At 38.5% G+C, this 23,929-nt stretch overlaps 2 protein-coding genes across 2 annotated transcripts; both read right to left on the bottom strand.

The window, feature by feature from the left end:
- Positions 1-3,072: 3,072 nt before the first annotated feature.
- ttpal (tocopherol (alpha) transfer protein-like) lies at positions 3,073-8,357 on the bottom strand. The gene is made up of 6 exons (XM_062427412.1): positions 8,233-8,357; positions 7,202-7,425; positions 5,586-5,829; positions 5,199-5,392; positions 4,817-4,927; positions 3,073-4,549 (listed from the first exon to the last, which is right to left on the bottom strand). Exons 1-6 carry the CDS (start codon positions 8,288-8,290, stop codon positions 4,271-4,273), a joined length of 1,110 nt encoding a protein of 369 aa, XP_062283396.1. The 5' UTR covers positions 8,291-8,357; the 3' UTR covers positions 3,073-4,270.
- A 1,690-nt stretch (positions 8,358-10,047) lies between these two features.
- Positions 10,048-15,907, bottom strand: hnf4a (hepatocyte nuclear factor 4, alpha). Its single transcript, XM_062427975.1, has 10 exons — positions 15,704-15,907; positions 14,376-14,550; positions 14,079-14,173; positions 13,571-13,677; positions 13,316-13,471; positions 12,718-12,805; positions 12,397-12,549; positions 11,969-12,205; positions 11,656-11,778; positions 10,048-11,147 (listed from the first exon to the last, which is right to left on the bottom strand). The coding sequence occupies exons 1-10, from the start codon at positions 15,789-15,791 to the stop codon at positions 11,005-11,007; spliced, it is 1,365 nt and encodes a 454-aa protein (XP_062283959.1). The 5' UTR covers positions 15,792-15,907; the 3' UTR covers positions 10,048-11,004.
- Between the last annotated feature and the right edge of the window lie 8,022 nt (positions 15,908-23,929).

The raw sequence follows: 23,929 nt of genomic DNA, 5'->3' as shown, positions 1-23,929 counted from the left end.
ATATTAGCTTCAGATCAAGAGGATTGTGGAATTTGTCCTCCATCACTTACATTGTATGTGCATTATGAATGGATCTTCTAATGTTCAATATGAACAGAAGGAATGATTACGGCAAAAAAAATCTCTTTTAATGTTCATTTTGAGCTCCCGGCTGTCATTTTAAGTAGAGGACACGTCTTTTAAGGAGATATACATGTACAAATACCTCTTTACTTATTAATAGAAGACAGATACAAGAAACAAAACACATCCTTTGATATCAGAGAAGAGTGAGTCAGAGCCTCAGTCGGCTAATATAACATGACCCTGAACACAACCACTGCGACAGAGCTAATCTACTATCTACTTGATTTGACTCATTTGGACGGCTGAAGCTTCATATTAGATTCAGATTAACTTTTAAATACATTTTTGCGCAGAAGGAGGACTGTGGATTTTGTCTTCCATCACTCCTACATTATAAGGGATTTTCTAATAGCCAGTATGAACAGGAGGAACGATTATGGCAAGAAAACCCCTATTTTAATGTTAATTTGGCTCCTGACTGTTGTGTTAAGGCAGAAAGATTGTCATTTAAAGCACCACACACACTGCCACTGACTTAATGAGATTTCCTCCCATATTGGGAACCCCCAGATGTTCCTGATAGTTTTACGGTTCATACTGCACATGAAATGATCACATTTTCAATTGCTCAATATTAAAGGGGGGACTCCGTGCTTTTCACTTCCACCGGGTGACTCACACTTCCAAAGAAAGATTAGTCTGTCAAAATCAAAGCAGCAGAGGACCAAGCTATCCTCACTTTTTTGTCCCTATATGGATAAAGATCCTGACACAGTGGATCAAGTTGCATTATAGGGTCATTGTTTTTCCATCTTGACTGTTTCATCACGTCTTTCCAAAGAAGCAGCAGCTACCAGGATTTGACGCTGAGGCCAGTCTGCTAGAAGCCGGCTCCCACTGACTCCTATTCAAAAAATGTCAACGTCTCTCAAGAAATACAAAGCCAGTCATTATCAACATGTCATTATGGTCTTAGTCACTAAATTTGGGCCGTCTAACAAGTGTAGTAGTGGATATTTTTAAAATTATTTCTCCATTAATAGGATCTGAAGATTTAAAGGACCAATGTGTAAGATTGAAGGGGATCTATTGATGGAAACTTGGCTTTATGGATGTGAAATTTTCCCAGTAAAATGAATAAATCCAAACCAACGGGTGACATCACACCTCACTATGTCCATCTTCTCTGTGGTCTTTACGGTCATGTCACATGGGACACCGGACATTGACAAGATAACACTACAGTATATCCATCAAATTTAGACTTAATCACTGTGAACTGTTAACTTAACGGCTCACGTGAGGCATCGTTATTTGCTGGATTTTAAGGCACTGCTGCATTATGAAGTTTTTCAGTCATAAGAACAACTTGGAAGTTTGGCTTTAGCACTATTTGTAAGATGGAAATTCATAAATACAACAACTCCAATATGACATACGATGCATTATATTTCATTAACGTGTAACATAACTGCTAGTACATTTCTTTCATTTTGGTTCAGGTTGTGTAACAATGTGTAACGAATAATAATGAAAGATACTAATTAAAGCTATAATCTTTGTTTGGATTTGGAAACAGGGATGTAACCTGGGAAATGGGCTAAAAAAAACTGTATTATGCACCAGTGAGTATTTTTTCATGCAGATGATTTGAAGAGTCTTTGAGGATTAAATAAATGTCTCCAAGACAGCTGTAAGTGTTATTGAACTATGTTTTCCAAAGATTGGTGGATATTCAGTTTTCATATTAGTGTACCTGTGATTCGAATGCAACAGTAATATATACCTGAGCTATAAGATCATCTCTGCCTCCTAAGTGTCTACGTCTTTCCTCTTGACGGTTAAACTGAACTTGATGAATTGATCCACCTTGTTTTCTTCTGCGCCACGTTATCGACTCACGCTCATCGAACGCACAGCACACGACAAGCCTTGTTCACTAAAAGAAATGTCACGGAAACAGTCGACAGTCAACAATATCCACCGGTGTAGGCTGTGCTGTTAAAATACAGTGAAAATCTCATCAAGGAGCCAGAACAAATTACTGAGTTCTCTGTAAGTGCTCCAGATGGCAGCGGTCCAATATCAAACCAGAAGGCTCACATGCCAAACCTATTTTAAAACTTGACTCTTAAAACACAGCTCTTCATTGTTTAAACTACATATATATATATTCCCCATATTTTCTATCTGGCATCTTCTTTAACCTTATATACAGAGAACCACTTCACTGAAATCTGCTCAATGTCACATGATCCCTGACCCCCAATGTTAAACTCTACTGACTGCATGAAAACTTGAAATGAAGGGACACATTTAATCATATAGGGTTTATATATAGTAATATGTACATTTCCCCCCCAGAGGCCAGTGTGATATGTACTTTTGTTCCTCAGGAGCACTCGTAGTTTTATGATCTTTAGAGTTTTTCTGCCCATTGAACGGGCTCGACAAATATAAAATTATTCCAAATTAACATAATCTTTGCAGTGGTGGATGAAAAACAAAGTACTTTTATTCATGTTAAGTAAAACTCTGAGGTATTAAAATATACTATTTCATTTAAATTACTATTTAAACTACTCAATAGTGACGTTAATACACAGATGATGTTAATAATAATTCATCTTTGCTTCACCTTAATCAATTATAACCTTAAAAGTTTAAGCACATTTAATAATAATAATCATAGATAGATAGATAGATAGATAGATAGATAGATAGATAGATAGATAGATAGATAGATAGATAGATAGATAGATAGATAGATAGATAGATAGATAGATAGATAGATAGATCTATCTATCTATCTATCTAAAATGGCAGAGTTGTGCACAATGAGTTCACATGTTTCTGATACTACTTATTCACTTTTAGGTGAGTACATTTTTGGACTTTAACTTCTCATGGAGTTTTTTTACTACTTCTACTGAAAGAATGTATTCCCGTTGTTTGGTGAATCATGAGCCCATTTTGGGAAAGTCCAGTAAGTTGCAATAACATTGTGAAAATACCCGCAACTTCCCAAGAGCACACAGCATACCATCATCCTCTGCCAACAACAGCATCCGCAGCACAAACAAACACAAACAGAGCTTTTCTATTTCAGTTTTACTTTACTGTCTTCACTATCAACAATTAATATCCTGCGACACGACAACAGCTTTACAGTAACAGACGTGCACAAAATAAAAAATATAAAAAGACTCAACATGATAAAAGAGCTTCGGGCTGCCGCAAGAAAACAGATCCAACCTTATTGCACATTTCTGTACATGGCCTGGTGGGAAATTTGGCAAACTGGGTGTCAATCAAGTCAGTACTGAATATCCTATCACTACAACTCCTCCCAATGTGACTGTGATCAGTAATGGCCCTGCGTTAAGACTGCGTGATGAGACACAGGCAAACAGGTCAAAATAAAACATAAAAAAACAAAAAAAGCATAAGGCAGATTATCTGAATTTAGAAAAATAATCCTCTCAGAGATTCAGGCTAGAGAAAACTAAAGCGTCATCTAAACAAAGGCCCTGACATATCGTATATGAGTTTCGGCAACAACACTTAAAAGGTAAATCTATTACATTATTCTTTCAGCCACAGCAATAAGTCCATTTTACTAAACCATAAAGTAGATGCACTATTATGTAATACGAGTCCTGATGAGAATGCACGAGTATTGCTTTGGTTCACACAAATCCAACATGATTTACGACGCTTCCCTCGGAAAAAAATCTGATTAATAACAATTTAAGGCAATGTATTAGACTGCAATGTACACAGAAACTGTCTCAATCTTTTGATCGTATTGTAGGGAGATAAAACCATGCAGACAGAGCAGTAATGGCCATTATACGACTGACTGTCGGTATGCAGATACTAAACAAACTGAAGAGATGTGAGTTTGATAAGACTATTTTTAGCATTCCTCCTCAGTGGAAAATATTAAATACTAAAATAAATTCATGGAGGGGCATGGGCTTGTGTCAAAAGCCTCTTTGCCAGAGCCTGCAGCTGCCTTGGAACCATGATTGAATGCTGGGCTAAGTGTAAACTAAAGACTATCCATCTATAGTAGTGCTGCTTAGTTAGTAAAATAAATCACGTTTAATATTGGCAACTTGCCCTGTAAAAGTCTACACACATGTTTCAGATGAAACAGCAAATGTCCTCTCAGTGATGGGAGTGTTATCTACAGTGTGCATCAGTAGCAGTAGTAGAGTTGAGAGCGCAGCCCCCTGAAGACGTCGTCGTCCTGCCCGCTGGCCTGCTCGCCTTCTAACAGCATGGAGTCTGGGAGCACCACACCCTCTAGTGGATCCGGCTGGCAGAACTCCACTATAAATTCCTCCTCGGAGTCCAGCAGCAGTCTCGACCAGGCGCCCATGTCCAGTTGGCCCGCGGTGCCGCCGTACTCCTCCGGCAGAACCGAGCGAGGGATGCTCCGGTGCAGGGAGCGCAGGTCTGAGCCGTGGAGGATGTACTGTGTGAGGAGAAATCATCAGTGTCACCATCTGATTCATTATTTTAATGAACACTAATCAACTTCTGTCGTCATTAGACTTTAGAAAATATGAGATTGTGTTTCTGGTGGTTTGAATTCATTCCTCAGAAAAGAAAATTCCCGGCCTTCCATTCTCACAGATGAAAATAGACGATTATTTCAGAGCACAAGGCTGACGATAAAAGGGGAGGCGCACAATTCAAAATAAAACAAAAGAGTCAGAGACAATTCAAGGACAATAGTTACCCTCTCTGCCATCTTCTCCTTCAGAAAAGGCTTAATTATAGCAAAGATGCCTTTGAAAATCCTGGGCTCGTTAATTATGTTAACAGCCTTGATTCTGATTGGAAACCCATCCTGTGAATTAGAAGAGAAACCGTATTCAGAGCAATCACAGCTGGTCCTCTTCAAACATATGTAAATATTACACCAAGACAAAACTCAACAGGCAGTGCTCAAGAGCTAGTGTTGTAAGTTATGACAACAGTGTCTTTTGTGTCGCTACTAAATAATATGACAATTAAATGATATCCTGCATTCATGTGTCTTTTCAAGAAAGAACAAACGAATAGTTATTTGCTTAGTTCATTTAAAAGAATACTTAAGATCAGATTTTAATATTACTTACCTGGAGGATGCTCACAACTTTTTTGGCAAGGAACGGGCCTGGATTGGATGCTTGTGACATGCCCACTCCGGTGTAGTCGGCCAAGATGACGAGACCGTTCACCTGCGTCTCCTCCGGCTGGATCAGCTTCTCCAGAGTCAGATAAATGGCCCTCACATTGTCGACAAACGGATAATCATTCGGTTTCCATTTTCCTGTAAAAGGAGATTGAGTTATGTGATGATACATCATGAGTAAAACATCCTGGAACCAGAATCATTACAGTAACCGGCTATTAGTCACACAGAATGTAGATATTTTGAGCTTTACTGTAACGTATATGAGGGAAGTACATTATTAGTGATTGTAGGATGGATTATTCATTCAAGACACAGATAAGACATCAACCTGGACGGAGACAGAGGATGTATCTTCCGTTGGGGTCCGGCTGAGGCAGGACCGTGAGGAAGCCCAGGTCCAGGACGTGTTTCACGGTGGATGGCTTCAGGTCCTTGAACACTTCTGGCCAGGCCTTACGTCCCGCGTGGTAGTTGAGCAGCAGCTGCAGGGCCCGGTCGTAGTCAAACTTCCTGGCCCGCAGGAAGCGCAGGAGGAAGGCGTCGTCCAGCCTCGTCCTGAGGTTGGGCTGTTCCTGCAGAGTCAGGTGCAAAAGAGAAGAGTTCAGTGGATACATTTAAAAGTGGGAAAACAGCAAAAACTGTAAAAATGTAGCTACACTTGGAAAATAAAGTATAGCTTGTGACATTTTAAAAATACAACCAAATAATGGTAATATTATTAGGGAGAGCAAGAAGTGAAATTAACTATTCATTAATTAATTGGTGGGCTCCAGATTTTCTGGCTAGAAAAACAAAGGATTCAAATGATTTAATATTCAAGGGCCTCTATTAGACCAAACTGCTGTAAAAGATAAATCTGGTGATATTGTATACTTTTCTTACAGACAACAAATCCCAGGTAGGGCAGCATTAATTGTTTTTTCAATAAATCAATTAGTTGTTTGGTCGATAAAGTGCCCAGTATAAATTCCCACAGCCCAAGGTGACATTTTCAAATGTCTTATTTTGTCTGCCCAGCAGTCCAAAACCCAAATATTCAGTTTATTGTCACAGAAGACAAAGAAAACCATAAAATCATCACATTTGACAAATTGGAACCAGCTAATTTGGGCATTTTTGCTTTAAGATATTACAAAAACAATTATCAGAATAGTTGCAAATTAATCTTCTATTGAACAATCAGCGAACCAACAATGAATTGATCCTACTAATAATTGATTCCTGCTTTCTAAGCCCTTATATATCTTATCCCACTGTGCCATAGAGCTCCATTGTTGTCCAAAAAGCTATTAAAAAAACACATCAATGAGCCACAATGTTGAAACTGGCTGACATGCTCCTTCATTACCATGAACACACATGCTGTAGTTTGTTTTGAGTGAATGCCACAAACACTGGTGTGCTGCGGTAAATACTCACTGGAGCACCAAATCTGTGTCTGAAAGTCCTCAATAAATGCTTTATTTACTCCGGTTTGAGAAATGTTTGCTAAAAATTACAGTGCCCAGATGTTCTGTCTCAAGTTCGATCTCTTATTTAGACCACACGTTGCAAATGTTTTATTGTTTATATGCAGTACAGGCACACGGCAAACAAGGAGGGAGAGAGGGATGTGACGTGCAACAAATGCATCCAAACAGAATTGAAGCTAGGACGTTGTGATTATGTTGGATGTCTGTGTTTTAGCCACCAAGCAACTAGGTCTCCCCCAAATGTTTGCATGCAACTCACACAGTGCCTAAATAATGTGAGAATATTTGATTTCAAGAGTAAATATGTGCTCAACAAATAGGCAATCAAGCTTGAGAATCTGAGAAAGCATTTGGGACTTGACAGTTTTAAAGGAAATATAATTAATGTTGATACTACCCTGTTACTGGAATTTAAGCAGCAGATTGTATATACATGTAAATGTTAATATAGTAAAAAAGCACAAAGCGAAACCTTCAGTATCATGTCTCTCAGTGCTTGGACATCTCGGAGACGCCACTCTGGTTTCTCCTGGAGCTCCTCCCGTGCCTTGGCCACTAGCTCGGGGGTCAGACTGCAGGAGTAGATGGGTGGAGGGGGTCCAGGGAACCAGCTGTGCTCTGCAGCTGCTGATGGGTCCTCTGGAGACCTGAGATCGATGGACTCATGCTGATCGGCCATGGACTGACTGGGTGAAGCTGTTAGTAAAGCAACAAACAAAAGAAAAAGACGGAGAAATGTGTTTCTGGGATATCACTGTCACAATTTTCATGTCTGTCTTACAACAATAATCAGGTGCCCATATGAACAGTGAAAGAGGTTTTCCTTGCTGTAATCATTCCTCCTTTGTATACTGACTATTAAATGTAGGGCAAACTCCACAGTGTGTCATTTAAAAGTTAATCTGAGGCTTATATGAGGCTTCAGCAGTCTGAGTTAGTCAGTTCAAGTAGATATCTACCACATTTACAGTATTTTTAGCATCAGATTCCCTCTTTGTGTTTCCCTGTTGAGCTGTGGTGGAAGTATAGTAGCCTAACAAAAAGAGGGACTTTGGCACTAAAAACACTGTAATATTGAAAGATATCTACTTGATTTGACTCATTTGGACGGCTGTAGCTTCAAATTAGCTTCAGATCAACATTTAAATACATTTTTGCACAGAAGGAGGACTGTGCATTTTGTCCTCCATCACTTACAATGTAAATGCATTATGAAGGGATCATCTAATGGTCAATATGAACAGGATTACAGCAAGAAAAACAGCTTTAATGTTCTTTTTGAGCTCCTGGCTGTCATTTTAAGAAGAGGACCCGACCTTTAAGGAGATATACATGTACAAATACCACTTTACTTGTTATTAGAACAGAGATACAAGAAATAAAACGCATCCTTTGATATCAGAGAAGAGAAGTGAGTCAGAGCCCCAGTCAGCTAATATAACATGACCCTGAACACAACCACTGCGACAAAACTAAAGTAAGAATAAATGACTGAATACCAACCCGAAAATGCGTTTAACATTAACCCTCTAGGACAGATGTTGGCGACTTTTATGAGCATCCATTGGCAGGGGATAAACTGGCTTCAAAAACAGCTGCAGCGACCCAAAAAAAAAAAAGCACAGCCGACCTGTCAGGAAAAATCCTTTAATAATTTCCGGGTGGAACAACTGCGCTCTCTGATTGGTCCATGTGGTGTTACGTTCAGTGGAGACGTACGGCTGTTGTTTTGATGCTCATGATGCCTTCAAGTGCAATTCGGAAACTAGCAAACACCATTTAAAAACTGTGGCGTAGTTTGTGAAGCTCTCTTTTTGTTAAAATGTGTTAAAATGTTAGCCTATGTATATCTAATTATTTTGCAAACACTACATTAGACTTATTTTTGTCCTTTAGCTGTTTATATGGCTTCAGAGTAACTTAACACATGTTAAAAACTGTTTTAACATAAGTAGAAATCCACACACTTCGACCCGCATTTTTCATTACTAATTTTAAATTGAAAGCATGAGGGTTAGTCTATATTTACCAACACACACATTAACACATGATGGCATTAAAATGGATTATGACAGTTTATAGTTTATGCATAGACCCCTATCGAAGCCCATTTCCACTAATGTGATGAAAAAAAGATGCTGTAAGTCAAAATAATGACACAATTTCTCAAAATAATGACTTAATATCTTATCATAATGGCGTGGTATCTTAAAATAATAAGTATCTCAAAGTAATGGCATAACTATATTAAAATAATGACTTAGTATCCATACATAATGACTAAGTATCTCAAAATAATGATATACTAATAACTCATCAGTCATTATTTTAAGATACTAAGTCATTATTTTGAGTTACTAAGACATTATTTTGAGTTATAAAGTCATTATTTTTAGTTACAAAGTCATTCTTTTTAGTTACTAAATCATTATTTTAAGATAATAAGTCATCATTTTGAGATACTGAGTCATTATTTTGAGTTACAAAGTCATTATTTTGAGTTACTAAGACATTATTTTAAGATACTAAGTCATCATTTTGAGATACTAAGTCATTATTTTGAGTTACTAAGTCATTATTTTAAGAAAGTTGCTCATTATAACGACTTACTTTTTTTAATCACATTGGTGGAAATGGGCTTCCATATATTCTAGACACTTGTACAGTTTCTGCACATTTTATCGATTTGTAAATTTGTCATTCGGTTAGGCATTAAACCATCGGTGACCAAGACTGTATGTCCTTTAACAGGTTTGTTGCGGACAGGTATCAATTACACTTGAATGCAGTAGATGGCAGAATTTGCCTGCGTATCGTACAGCCTTGAGCTCTTTCCTAGAAGATATGTTGTGTCTGAATCTCTCAGGTATGTTATCTTGTTCACATTTGAAAATGAGTTAAATGATACATGTTACTGTATGTTTATTTGAATAAATATCTTACGTGTTTGGCTAAAAACCTGATAAACTGGATTATATTAGATTGGATCATTTTAACCTCTGTCATTTTAATACGTCTAATTCCAGCACATTGGCACTGGTGACGGGTTTTTCCATTGGATTGTTAAATCAATGCTATCTATAATGATTTTATGGTAGTTTATCAGTCTGAAGCAACATGTTGCAGTAGGCTATCAGTGATGAAGCAGCACTGCCACGTTGGACCCTTTTTATTCCTCAAGAGGCTTTCCCACATGTCTGGTTTCTTTTCTAAGTTGTAAAGTGTGTTATTCAGATATGGTGTCATCTCACTCATTCCTCAGAAATCTCTCCTGTTATATTCATGTTTGTATAAAACATAGAAACAGAAAATGCAATGTAAAAATAGACCTTGATTTATTAGTCTTCACATTGTCAGGCGAAACATTGCCTGTTTTTTGTGTTTTTTTTGTAAGGCAGTACAGGTTACAAGGCACAATTTATTCCACCAGTTAAACCATGACGAAGTACTAAACAAAAAATATAATATATTTTTTAAAAACCAACATATTATTGGGAAACTTCCTCAGTGTGTCTGCCTATGACTTTTACAAAGTGGCACCACAGAGTGCGCTGAGCTTTCTTGGTGTAAAATTAGTTAAATTTTACATCGCTACTGTAAATATACATTTAAACAAACCACTGATATTTTAGTCTTGTCACACAGAATATCCAAAGGAGACTCCAAAAAGCTGAATTCATTCAAGGGATTTCCTTTAGCGTTGATAAAATGACATTTTTTCTGAAACATCATGACTGTCTGAGAGTTGACACCATTTTATCACTAATGAACATCAAATAAAAAAAACTGTGCAACACTAAATACAATGTAAGGCCTGTTGTAACATTCATAAAATAATGACATGATCATACCACCATGTCTAACATAAGCCTTACTGCACACACTGAGGCCACACTAAAGGAAAGTGATGTTACCCAAAAAATAAACTATATATACAATAATATACTTCTTTATAAATGTCAATCTTAAAGAAAAACAGTATTTATGGATAGTTTTGATGCTTATAGGTTTTTTTTCTTTTTTTCTGGCCATGAACTCTTTGCACCAAGCTTTAGTTGAGCCGTGGAGCTCAACTGCAGCTGCACGTGTGAACAACCTAGATCCCTGAAGACTGAGAAGACAGCAATCTGCAAAGGGACATAATTGCAATTACATTCGAGATATTTAGCTACTTTATTGTTTCAGTCAAGTTAATCAGCTTCAATGCTGATAAATGCACATGTAAAGACCCTGGTTTAACACATTTCTTTAAAAAAAAACTGAAGGGAATAAGGACTAGATGGCCTCTTGCTTTGTAATGGTGGGCTGAGGGATGGAGGTTGGCTGCTTGGGCACAGTGGCTATGACCCCCTGAGCCATTTTATAATGTTCTGAGCTGGAGGCAGTAGGCGGAGATGGAATCGGGGTTTCAGGAGTGGCTGTAAAAGTAGAGCACACAAGAAACAGGAGCGAGTTATAGAGAGAGAAACTGCAGCATAAGCGGGTGTATTATTTACCATTTCTGTGGCAGAACATGTCTGGGGGCAACACAATATTCAGATAAAGAATAAGTACTTTTGTGAAATTTCTCAGAGCATTAAACATGTTAAGAAAGAATAACAGAAGTTCTCTTTGACAAAATAAGCCAGATTAGTTTCCATGAAGAATTTAAAGGATTATTCTGCCAAGCCTGTTTGCCCTTCCAGCTACCTTACTAGGCTGCACATGGAGCCGGGTGAGGGAAATTTGACAGTCGATGTTTAATTAAGATATAATTAATTTCAGCTCACTTAGATTAATGGTTCTGATCACACTGGGGTGCACAAACACTTCCCCTCTCCTCCTACTTTATATAAAATGAAAACAGAGAATTAATCTTAACTGACTGACACAACATCTGTGCTAACCATTTAAGGGCACTTTGCACTAACAGTGTTTTGTACTTACAGATTTGACCATTATGGATCGGTGTTGGCATGTTGCTGGCCACTATAACATTGCTGCTGAGGTGCTCTTGAACCAGGTGAGGGTGCAGAGAGTGAGGTGCATGTGGAGCTTCATTGGCTGAACCTGAAACACACAATACACAAATATACAGTCAGTCATAATTAACCACAGCATCTCTAACTGCACAGGGATTGCCACATTGCTCTCCTCTGTATATATTCTTAATACATGTGGATTTAGTGTATTGACAGATAGCTTTTAAGTTCATTGATCATGTTCAGGGTTGCTTACATATCGATCTGAGAGGGCTTACCTCCAAGTAGCATTTCTTGCAGCAGGTTGTCGATTTTTGCCATGCCGAAGAGTTTGACGAACTGGATCTGTTCAATCATCTGCCAGGTGATGCTCTGTAGCGTCGGCAGCAGCAGGAGCAGCTCCCCGAAGCGGCCTCGGCAGTCATACTGCCTGTCGTTGATGTAGTCCTCCAGGCTGACCTGAACCTGGTATCGCATACGCTTGATCTTTCCAGGGTCACTCAGACCTTTAGCATCTGTGAGCAAATAAAAACAAATGTGTTTACATTGAGAAGTTTGTTAATAAGATGCAACTTTTCCTTACAGTGTCTATTATAAATAGGCAGATATTCAGCAAAATGTGCTGCTTAGAATACAAGTTTTTAACTCCTCATTGAAAATATTGGTTTGAACAGTAGTTTGCACAAAGATTAGTTAGCAGCAGTACCTGGGTCAAAGAAAACTATGGCTTTCAAGCAGGCATATTCATTGTCGTCTATCTGAAGCTCCTGGAAAGGAAGCACCAGCTCATCCAGGATTCTCACTGCTACCCTGCCCACTTCCAACTCCGGGCAGTTTCTGGGGATGATGTGGTCATTTCCTGCAGGAAAATCACATATTTTTATGTTGAGATTTAAAATACTGCATTTAATTTTCTTTCTGGATGAGAAAATAGTTTTGTTAACAGGATTGGGCACTTAGTAATTGCAATATGAATGCAGCTGCAAGAATTCCAGGTGTGAAATGCTCATTCATGTGTTAGTTTTACCTAATAAGAGGATGTCTTTATACAGCATGGATCTCTTTGCAGCACCGAGCAATAGATGCTCTCCAGCATGAGCTCGCAGCAACGCCACCTGAAACAGAATGAATTCATTCACTTATTAGCTATGGTATAATAAATATTTAATCCTCTACATGTTCATTTAAAGGATTTGGTATTGTATAGTTGACAACTGAAGCTTCAAAGAGAGAGGACACTGGCTCCCTCACTAATACAACATCAGCAAATCAGTTACCAAGGCCTGGTGATCACACTGTTAATGATTCAGCACTTTTTTCAAGGAGGGATATAACTTTAAAACCAGCTCATCATATTCTAACTCAGGATTTAAATACATTAACCACTCTGGTTGAAGAGTTGAGGGTTTTCCGTGATTCAAAAAAAAGCTCAGAGATTTGAATAAATTTCTCTGCTATCATTTTTATTTTATTTAGGAAATAATATTCAGTGATAACTCTATTCTTGGTGGCACTGCAGCCTGCACTATGTTTGTGGGATGGATGTTGTCGGAGGAGTAGACTAGTTGATGAGTGACCAGAGTGTCTATACAGCTATGTACACTCAGTCTGCATTCGAGTCATACCTGGTCATCCAGGGGCAGGTCACAGAAGGCTGGGATGTACTTAGCCCACTCCACCAACACCAGCAGCTGCTGTTTCATGGACTCACACACGTCTGTGATGGTGGCGATCTTTTTGGCTCTGATGTCGCCGTTCAGTATAGGAGCAGGGGAGGTGATCTACACAGGGCAATGCAGACGTGAAGTCATTTAAAGCCTCATGACAGGCGATTCATAAAAGTGAGATGTGAGTCCCAAAGATGATTGAGTAGGTCTTACCTGTCTTGACAGTACATCTGCTTGGATGAGTGCATTGATGGATGGTAAACTGCTGTCTTCATAGCTGGATCTCCTGGTGCTGATTCTGTCTCTTTCATTCTGTACAGCTAAAAGAAAACACACATTTGTAGTTATTAGTGATGCAGCTGTATTCACTTGCAACTTGCAGAAGAAAAAGGTACAATTTTCATGCAGCTACTTAAGCTGAAAACTCTAAAACAGTAAAAAAAAGTGTTTAATTTTCCTCCAAATCTCTGTCACGCAAAGATAGACCGCTGACTCATTTAAAAGAAAAATAAGGCTCCCAAGATTGTCATGTTTATCAGTATATGGCTATTATTGCTCTGAAATGTTTGCTCAGCATAAGCTCGTCGGAGACTTGAGCGCTCCACTGAGTGAACATTAACGAAGTACTACTCTCCTGAGTATTGCGACACACACTGAGCTGAGTAGTATCAAATCAGTTGGGACAGCTCACACTGGCAGTGATTCGCTGGCTGACTCCTACCTTCTTTCTTCATGCCAGCTCTAAAGCATTTCTTCAGTCGGCAGTATCTGCATTGATTTCGCTTGTCTTTGTCCACAATACATTGTCTGTTGAACCTGGAAAGTGAGAGGAATTTGTTTATTTGTGCTGTCATGCATTCAAAAAAGAAACTTGAATTTAATTTTTTGCAATTTATAACACACACACACACAAAAAAAACCCACAATAATAGGCTTTTCTCATTGGTTTGCTCAATGGCACATCAGCAGTAGTATAACAGATCAGAATAATTAGTCTTAGTGACAGATCTGCTCTCACCTGCACGAGTACATGTGGTTTTTGCGGACGCTGCGTCTGAAAAAGCCCTTGCAGCCGTCACAGCTGGACGCCCCATAGTGCTTTCCAGTGGCTCTGTCTCCACATATGGCACACAGGCTGCCCACCGCCAGTTGGCCAGTAGTATTCATGTTGGTGCTCTCAGCCGGTGAAGAGTCTGACACACGGAGAGAGACAGAGAGAGAGAGAGAGAGAGAGAAAACATCTCATCAGCACAGGAGGCTTTTAGGTCATCAGTTTTTTGACGTGTAACAGGAATACACAGGGTGACCCGAAACCAGGAGAAGTATGTTTTTATTGAAGCTTAATTAGATGACAGTGGGCAAGCATCAATACATATGTTTAATCACTAGTTTAGAGTGTGTCTACTTCACAGATTATCAAGCTGGTTTTAATAAAAAAAAGAAGGTGTGAACGGCCAGAGTGAATACAGTGATCAGCTCCATTGACGGCTGATCAAAACCGGCCTTCATGAGAGCCTGTGAGGATCTGTTACCTGAGTGGCTCAGACAGAGTCAACAGACCAGAATTGATGTAGGCTTGATTACCACTGAAAAGGCAATCACTGAAGACAGTTTTCTTTCTAGTCCCCCCTCACAGTCACCGGACCGGGTCAATTAATCACAGAGTATGTCACGACACATTGTAAAGATTGAAAATGGCAGGCTGAACCCATAAATGGACAATGTAGTGTAGAAACATGTAAGTGTAAAAATCGTAACTATCAAATCTAAAAGCTCTCGTTCAAGCTTCATTTTTGAGTCTGAACGGTAATTTTAGAATCAGGATCACAACCAGATGTCATGGGAGACTGCATATATAAATAAGTTGGTGTCATTGTAATCTCTTCTCCAAAAAAAAAAAAAAAAAAAAAACACCAAATAAAAACCCCTGCACCCTTTCTTCTTCACTTTAGACTTTGTGGGAACTGACTGTTTGTAACAGGAGAAGGAGGATCATGATACTCAGACTACTGCTTCATCAGAGGATGAATATCAACCCACTAAAATCAATCTATCACCTCCACAAGCTGAAACAGGTTGAAATTGCTTCTTCCGAATGACCCGAGTGTGTTGAGGAGAGAGCGGAGCCTCGTAAATCAAAATCTCTTAATGTTTTACTATCTCACCCAGAGGTGATAAAAGACCACTGCTCGGGATCATCCCTCTGCTAAAGCAGGAGCAGATGGACAAATGACCCCCTTTTTATCACTTCATGCAAGAACTCCCCTCTCTGTCCTCTCCTGACCAAAGTTTTAAATTAGTAAAAGTTTCAAAGTTCAACGCCAGAGTTGCATATATGGGACTCACCTGTGCCCATGGCGAGCACATGCATGTTTTCGAACTCCAGCGTAGTGTAGGCTGGGTCCAGAGCCTCGCTGTAGTCTGCCATGTCCATGTCCACCACTGCTTTTGACAAACAATTCTCAACTACCTGACAGTGGGGCAGAATGACTTGTCCAAGAAGCTAATGTGCCCCCCTCCTCCTCCTTCTTCTGACACCCCCACACACCTCCACTAACCCCCCTCCCCACCTCCCTCTTTTTGAGCTCCGCCCCTGTTACAAGGTGGCTCCCCGGCCCAGTTAAGTGTGATGGGGACCTACTGGTATCAGAGAGGAGACCAGTGAGTGACAGCCAGCAGAGCTCACCGCCCTTCTCCTTCCTTCGTGCTGCTAACCAGACGAGAGAGGTGGAGTGTCTCTCTGGTTGATGGTTAACTAGCCAGTGGTGAATCACAGGGTTGTTGTTTTTTTTTTGTTTTTTTTGTTAAAGAAGAGATAGCACAACTTTGATATCTGTCATCTCCTCTCTTGGTTCTCTGTCAGTCAGTAATAGATAAACAAATCCTACACGAAAGCCTACATGTGGTCAATCCTCTGCCAAATCACTGCTCCTCACTCCTCCACCACTTTAAACCAGTTTATCTTATAGCCTAGGCTACTTCCAACACTTACTGTAACATGCTTGTATCACATGCACACAAGGAAGCACAGCCTCTACATTATCTAGTTATAAAGCAGCCAAGACTGAGTGCAGTGTGTCTGCAGGGAAACCCACAAGTCACATCATATCAGTCTGTCATATTCAGGCCTAATCAGTGTAATACGTTGACGCTAAATCTTAGTTAATTCTGGTGTAATTAACAGGAGAAATAACTCTTGCTACAGCAAAGTGATGCCTTTATGTAAAAGACTTCATTGTTTGTGAGAATGCACGTGAGGCTGATCCAAAGCCCAGCACTCGTTGTTGGGACAGCCCTGATGATTCAGAGCATGTTGAAGGAAATGTTTTAAGGGGGGGAAATTATTAAAGGACAAATTCTGCAGCAGGAGAGGAAATCAGTTTATGTTTGACAGCTACAGGTGTGTTATTTTCTGCAACTCAAAGCATTAATCAGTGTGAGCTCTTTCAAATTAATGCAGTTCTTTGCATTATTGCATTTGCACATTATTTGTGCTATTTATTTGCATTTGCACATTCCCGGTCATTATAGTGAAAATAAGAACAGTTTTTTCAGTATAGTCCAACAGCTCTCTTAGAATACATTTGTATCTATCTCAAATATCTCAAAAGTTGTTATGTATATTATTTAGAATCACTTGACTTTTGTAGTACTTGATTATTGGTCTTATTTTAAATCAGTCAAAAACAAATAGATGTTTTACAGTGATGTAATCAGAGAATTAGAGTGATACTGTTACAAGTGATAATGATAACATACACTCACCAGACACTTTAAGAGGAACACCTGTGTAATCTAATGCAATCCAACACAACAGCTCTGCCATAAATTCTACTTTTATGAAGCTTATCTTTTTCCAGTTTTTGCTGACATTGTCAAAAAAAACAACAACATGATATCTACTTAATATTTATGAGATAAATCCTTCATGATAATTAAAAGTGTTCCTATTATTTTACCCTATCAGGTATGTTAATTGGGTGGACAAAATATTAGGAACACCATTCAATATAATACACCCCAATAAACCAAAACCAGCCACTAGAATTATCACCTTATTGACAATGTGGACAAAAACTGAAAATGTATAAGCTTTGTAAATGTAGAATTTATAGCAGAGCTGTTGTATTAGATTGCACAGGTATATCTAATAAAGTGGCAGATGAGTTATCTAAAGTATAAATATACATAGGCCTACTGTATGAATACTTAAATATTACTTACTGTCAGAAAAGTCAAAATATGCAAATACATGGTTGTGTAGTATCTGTGTTTGTATGATTATTGACATTAAGCAACTTACATATAATATGTTAATGTAATAGTATTAATTTAAATATACACATTTGGACCAAGACGATTGGTGTTGATGATGAGGTACTTTACAGCTCATCTGATGGGCTTCTGGGGGGGAAAAAGGCAAGAAAACTATACGTATTATACTATTATTATTCCAAGAATACATGCTAACATTTCACTGAATAAAACTGAAAGGAGATAAGTAACTTTATATGTTATTTCAAGTTGTATGTACTTATTGGTGTGACTATTCAGATGTGATTGTGAATGTAAATGTCTTGTCGTGTTAATTGTCTCTTTGTATGTGATTCAACCTTTCACATGTTCTCACCTATAATGATGTAAATCAGCATTAGTCACGAGTCAAATTTTAACTTAACCCTCTTTATTTAGTGTTTAATCGCAGTGTTTAACATACTTGTAGTTTTAATCAGATATAAGGATTTTTAAGCTTATTTGCCAACAACAATTCCTACAACTCCACTTGTATAAACTGATAACGGAGGACGGACAATATGATACAGTACAGTTAAAAATGAATCATGAGACATTTATTTTTTGTTCTTGTTAGTTATATCCATTATCGCCATTGCATTTATTTACTGAGTTCATTCATTATGTATTCCTTCATAAACAAAGATTTACTAATAAGGGCCGACAGATGCGGCTAATATCTCTAAATATTGCGGTGGAGTTGAGTTAAGACATTTTAGGCAAACTGTTTCCGAGATCCAAAATTAAGCCTCGAGCAAAACCTGTCTTCATGAGCTCTGAACACATTTATAAAAAAAAGTTTTAAAGCTGCAATGTGTATAAACAGTTAATAAATGCTTCATAACACACTGTGAGCATTTGTTCACTTGTTTAGTAATAAATCATTAACTATGATTGCAGCCATGTAATATTGTGTTATCAACAATCGAATCATTCAGTAACTGTTATAGCAGTTATGGAATAATTTTACTTGTTGATAACATTAGTCTGATCACTTACAAAGCCCTTATATGGTGTGTTATAAACAATATATTAAGGTATACCATGCTTATAAATGCTAAACAGGAGTAAGTGTTGTCTTTTCATCTGTTGTATGAATTTGAAATTTCAGTGAAAGTAAAAATGATCCTACATGAAGTGAGAAATGAGGCGTTAATAATAATTTCTCTCAGGTTTTTTTTGGATGGTTTCCACTCATAACTTTTGTAACATGCGATCCTGAATCTGAATGTTTTCAGCTTGCACAGAGTGTCCTCCTACATGTCACACAGCAAACAGTAGTCGTGTATTTGAAGAGAAAGTGCCAGTACATAGAAATAGGTCAACGATCTTGAGTTCAACTAGACCTCAGAAGCAGTAAAACCCCAGAGAGGTGAACTTGTTAACCATACACTCAAATTATAGTGGGGACTCATAAAATTATTTTTCTTACAGCGGGTAAACACCATAATATTCCCAAAGGCTCCTGTGCATGAGTGTGAGATCATCTGTTCAATGATTAGATATTGACAAAAACCCTCTTACACTAATCCAATCAGAAATGAAAATAGAAGTGATCAACCTCTGATTAAAACCTACAGAAACTATTATATCAGACTCTCAGGTACGCTCACAGATTTAGATTCATTGATCTTTGGGTCTCACAGTGATTAAATGCGACGAAGGCCTTTATTAACCTGATTAACTCAATAGAAACTACACCTGTGATCAAAAAATGATTAGTAGCTTTTTACACATTGATAATGGCTATTCTGCATCAAACGCAACCATAATTGGTGCGTGTTGTTTCGCTTGTGTGTGCAGAGGTCATCCATTACAACATTTCTTCACGTTCGATCCGCTCTGCTCTTCTGCAATGCCCATATTTGCTCAAGAAGTGTGCTGATTATTTCAAAGCAGTGAGCGAGTGAGCAGAGCAGAGGGGGGGAGGGGGGGGGGGGGGTGGATGGGAGACACAGAGTGGAGCTTTACATGAGTCACTCAGAGCCAAATCTTATCTTCCTTGTCATTAAAGTGGTTTTTATCACTGCTCCCATCTTAAAATTTCTGTGAACTCCTCAAGGAACAGTCATATACAGGACTATAAAGTATAATCTGCACGGTTATTGCTTTCTTAATCAAGAGCTGACAAACTGTTCTGATGTGTTAGATAGGGCAGGTAAGCTCCAAATTGTCCCATAACTTATCTGCATTTTGGGGCGGGGGGTTTATCTTAACATTACTGTTCCTACGTTCCCACAGATGAGAGGGTGGACTGACACGTGCAAGGGGGCTATAAAACAACTGGAGTAATGTTACGGTAACACAGGTTATCCTTGGTGACATATTCAAATGCAGTCACCTTATTCATGATTCAAGACTACAGAGTAAGAAGTTTAGCCAAAACAACAATTTTAAGCTGGTTCAAAAAATGATCCAGAAGTCAAATACTGGTCTTAAAGGTGGAGTGTGTAGAATTTAGTGGCATTCAGCAGAAGCATGGATGTATAAATTGAACTGGATGCAGCATCGGACGCAGAGCCCTGTAGCACTTAATGCACAAGTTCTATGGGCCTATGCATTCACGGAGCATGCTCAGTAGAGATTTCTGCCAGCCAAGACCATGGATGTATCATAAGAGCTGGATAGGGTGCCGCCACTCAGCCATCAGCCTATTTTTCTCAGCGGTCCCTGCAGCCCAAAAAGCATTTTCCCCATACACCACCATTATAAAAGACACGTGACAGGACACCTTGAACAAGACCAATTCTGACTCTTTCTATTATGATTTTTTGATCCATGGAGGTTTTATATGTGTAAAATCTTCCTTGAGCTGAGAAAAGCTATTTTAAAAATCTGTGATGTCATCACAATGTAACGTCTACGATCCAAACAGGAACTTGCGTGGTGGGGCCAGCAGCAGAAACACTACGCAACATATTCAGTGGTCCGAATAACACAGAAGTAAACCCGGAAGCTAGACACTTTTTTTTGGCGTTTGCACCAGCCGAGCAACAGATGACCTCATGCCTTCATGCCTAACTTCTGTTAGCTTCAGTAAGGTTTTAGCCTAAAAAACACAGCAGTGTTTTGAGCTAAACACTAACATCTACATGCTAACATGCACGCAATGAAAATGCTAGTATGCTTAGTTTAGCACGTTAGCATGCTGACATTTGCTAAATAGCAATTTCATCATAAACCAAAATATCTGACTAAATAAATTTTAACCTGACACCTGCAGAAAAGTCAGAGGATGTCTGAAGTAGGACCACAACCAACGATTATTTACATTACCAATTAATCAAAAAAAATGTATTGAAAACCGTCCGAATGTCCACAGTAAATTTTGTGACAAACAACGAGACATTGACAGATAAAATGTAAAGACAATGTTATGTATGGCTACATTGTATTATAATGAATTGGCTTTGTATTTACTTTTTATTACCGTGGACTTTGTGTTACAATTGACAGAGCACGTTTAAGTAAGCAGTAGGTCAAGTGCACAATGCCTATACTATATGGCCAAGTGCCAGAATTCCTCTTAGACCAAAGTTTTTAAAACAATTTAATAATGAAATCTGGATGTCAAAATTTCACTTAAGTCTATAATGCAGCAAACAGTACTTAATGTTGTCATGAAATGAATTAAAACTACTTGAAGGGTTTTTATTCTGTGTGCAGCTTCAGTTTTATGCATAATACTTTTTTTGTTTTTCATGCTATTTCCAGCTTGTTGTTCTCTTTTTTTCATTTTATAATATATTTATATAGTTATATATAAAGTGTGTTATGTGCATGTCATCAAATCAAATGAAATAAACTCATTTTTTTCATTGTTTGTTTCTATTTAATGTTTGTGACTAAGATAAAAATTGGTGTTAAGTAGAACTTTTACGCAGCACTTTGATATTGGCTTCAGCTGCCTGACATTTAGCTGTTAAATCCATACTTAAACACAGGAAGAAGCTGCCATGATGAAATGTGATGGGCCAGAGAGTGACTGTCTTATAATCAGTCACCCAAACTCCTGCCCCGGGGCTAAAAGTCAAAGGATCGCTGAGACCTGATGTAACACTTGTGTGATTCTCCCCTTTGAAACTTCAAACTCCAGTTTGTGAACAAAGTCCTGTCTATCTTCTGAATAGGAATCTCCGACCACTGACCAAACTCCATTTGCAACCACTGCCTATTTGTACCTTCTCCTCAATGACTACATTTCATTACCCCAAGTCCGATCTGAAAGGCAAAGCGGCAGGGAAGCAGCGTAGTAAAATATCAAAATACAGGAGCCAGCAGCTGGGAGGAAAAAGACGATCATGAATGGCCTGGAAGCGTTAAAAACTATACGTGGAATATGCACTGACTGGGGACTTATTTTGTTCTTTCACAGAGAGCCACACCACAGGGGAAATGTGAGTGTTTGAGAGGCACATCCAGGAGCGTGTTGATGTTGATAAGAGTAAAACAGAAGGAGACAATGTGCTGGCTGCAGCAGATTTGAGACCAGCAGAAAAAGGCTGCTGCTCTGCTCTCCTGCAGTAGATGGAGGAGATAGGTGAGTAGAGTGTCATGGCAAAGACCTTGTCAACAGATAACTATCTGCAAATAACACAGCTTATGCAAGCCCCCCGTGACTGACCGGGGGAATATCATATTTTCTCTGCCACTGGAATATTGTCAATTACTTTCTATGCCCATAATGACACAAATTGGGAGTTTTCTTGTGAAGAAAATGACAATTTTAAAATTTTGACATTTTCACAAAAGCACGTTTAATCAGTCAGATTGTGTTTAATACTTCCTGTTTCTTTACCGTTGAAATTACTTCTTCACAACTCCAGCTAAATAACATTTCTTTCCTTTTTTTTGCCGTCAAATTAGAACAGTTTATACCTCCAGTTAAACTAATCTGTGCTCAGAGGCCTGCAGACCATTTTAAACAAAGCCAGTTGACACCCTGTAGGGTTTCTTCTGTAGTTTTTAAGGTTCTGTGCTAAAATGATAGATATAATCATGGATATTATCAGGTTTGCCAAACAGAGCCTTAAAGAGAGGCCTTACGTAACCATGTTCCTTTAAAAAACATCAAATGTACTCACAAATGCTGTTTTATTAAATTTCTCTTCCGTTTTATAATCTCACCTTTAAGGGGATGTTTAACTGTGCTGGACAAATCTGATTTAAGTAAATATAATATGTCATTTTGGTATCAGATCTACTCCCTGAAACTGAGCTGTCATCTTGTCCTCACCCATGATAACTATTTGGTCTCGGGGTAATGATAAACCACTAGTGCCTATTTAGTTCTTCAGTATCTCACAATATTACAGGGTGATAAAACTTAGATAAATAAATGAGGGAGGTGTGTAGCTGGGGAAAAAAAGATAAAACAGTGATGAGCAATGAGGAGTTTCTTTCTTTCTTTTTTTTTTAAAGTTTCTTTCCAAATGATGCATGAGGCTGTGTCTTTAAAATGCTCTTCTGACAATGCATATAATGAACTTCTTTGCATTTATGCACAAAAACAAACTCTTCACATATCTGTAGTTCTCATACACAATCATGCCTCACTTAAAATATCTCCTCATGTCACATATGTATCTTTAAAGGCCAAAATAACCCTTCAGTGCATCTTTATAATATATGTGTCAAGCTGAATGCAATATTCTCTTGTTTTTTGCAGAATAAATCTTCAATCTACTAAAAAAAAAAACATGTTTCATCTTCCAGTCAAAAAAAAACTCAAGTAGCCTCTGTGCCACCAAATAAGTAAACAATTGCATCAATAAACACGAAGGCCCATGCAAGACGTAAATCAATCACAGTGTGTGATAAGACTCTGCAATCATTAACTCTGTTTTGCTGAGAATTCATTTTGACTGCTGGCCCTCTGTCTCACCTCTGTCAGCAGCTCTGCTCTGAGCACTTTTATCTCTGTGATTCTCTACAGGTCCTTCAGTCATCACACGATCAATAGACGTTTAACCTCCACAGCCTGAACAACAAGGCAGTAAATATTTAGGGATTCGACCTCATCCCGTCAGCGCACACGACTTCATACAAAATTGAAATGTGACTAACGGGAACGGGGGCCGAAAAATATTATATAGCACAAATATAAAAATGTGTGCTTTTATACTTGATTCAATAAGTCAAACACGTTATGGTTCATCTGATGTACAGCCTGTTGATCGCATGCGTCAGTTTCAACACTTTCATCAGCTCATTTTCATCCGTGTTCATTCGCTGCTCTCTCTCTCTCTCTCTCTCTCTCTCTCTCTCTCTCTCTCTCTC

Source organism: Scomber scombrus, chromosome 10 (genome assembly GCF_963691925.1).
Source record: "Scomber scombrus chromosome 10, fScoSco1.1, whole genome shotgun sequence".
Taxonomy (NCBI): domain Eukaryota; kingdom Metazoa; phylum Chordata; class Actinopteri; order Scombriformes; family Scombridae; genus Scomber; species Scomber scombrus.
This window is presented reverse-complemented; position numbering and strand designations above follow the sequence as displayed.

Bases quoted from the DNA above. Each gene is read 5' to 3' on its own strand.
- ttpal (XM_062427412.1), bottom strand. From the start codon at position 8,290: ATGCTCATAAAAGTCGCCAACATCTGTCCTAGAGGGTTAATGTTAAAC. The intron at 5,830-7,201 runs GTTTCGCTTTGT...CTGACTCTGCAG, and splicing joins TGAGAGACATGATACTGAAG to GAACAGCCCAACCTCAGGAC. The intron at 5,393-5,585 runs GTTGATGTCTTA...CTCCTTTTACAG, and splicing joins CATCCTCTGTCTCCGTCCAG to GAAAATGGAAACCGAATGAT.
- hnf4a (XM_062427975.1), bottom strand. From the start codon at position 15,791: ATGGACATGGCAGACTACAGCGAGGCTCTGGACCCAGCCTACACTACG. The intron at 12,806-13,315 runs GTATGACTCGAA...ATTCTGTTTCAG, and splicing joins ACCTGCCCCTGGATGACCAG to GTGGCGTTGCTGCGAGCTCA. The intron at 11,148-11,655 runs GTAAGTACAAAA...CTACTTTTACAG, and splicing joins GATCCATAATGGTCAAATCT to CCACTCCTGAAACCCCGATT.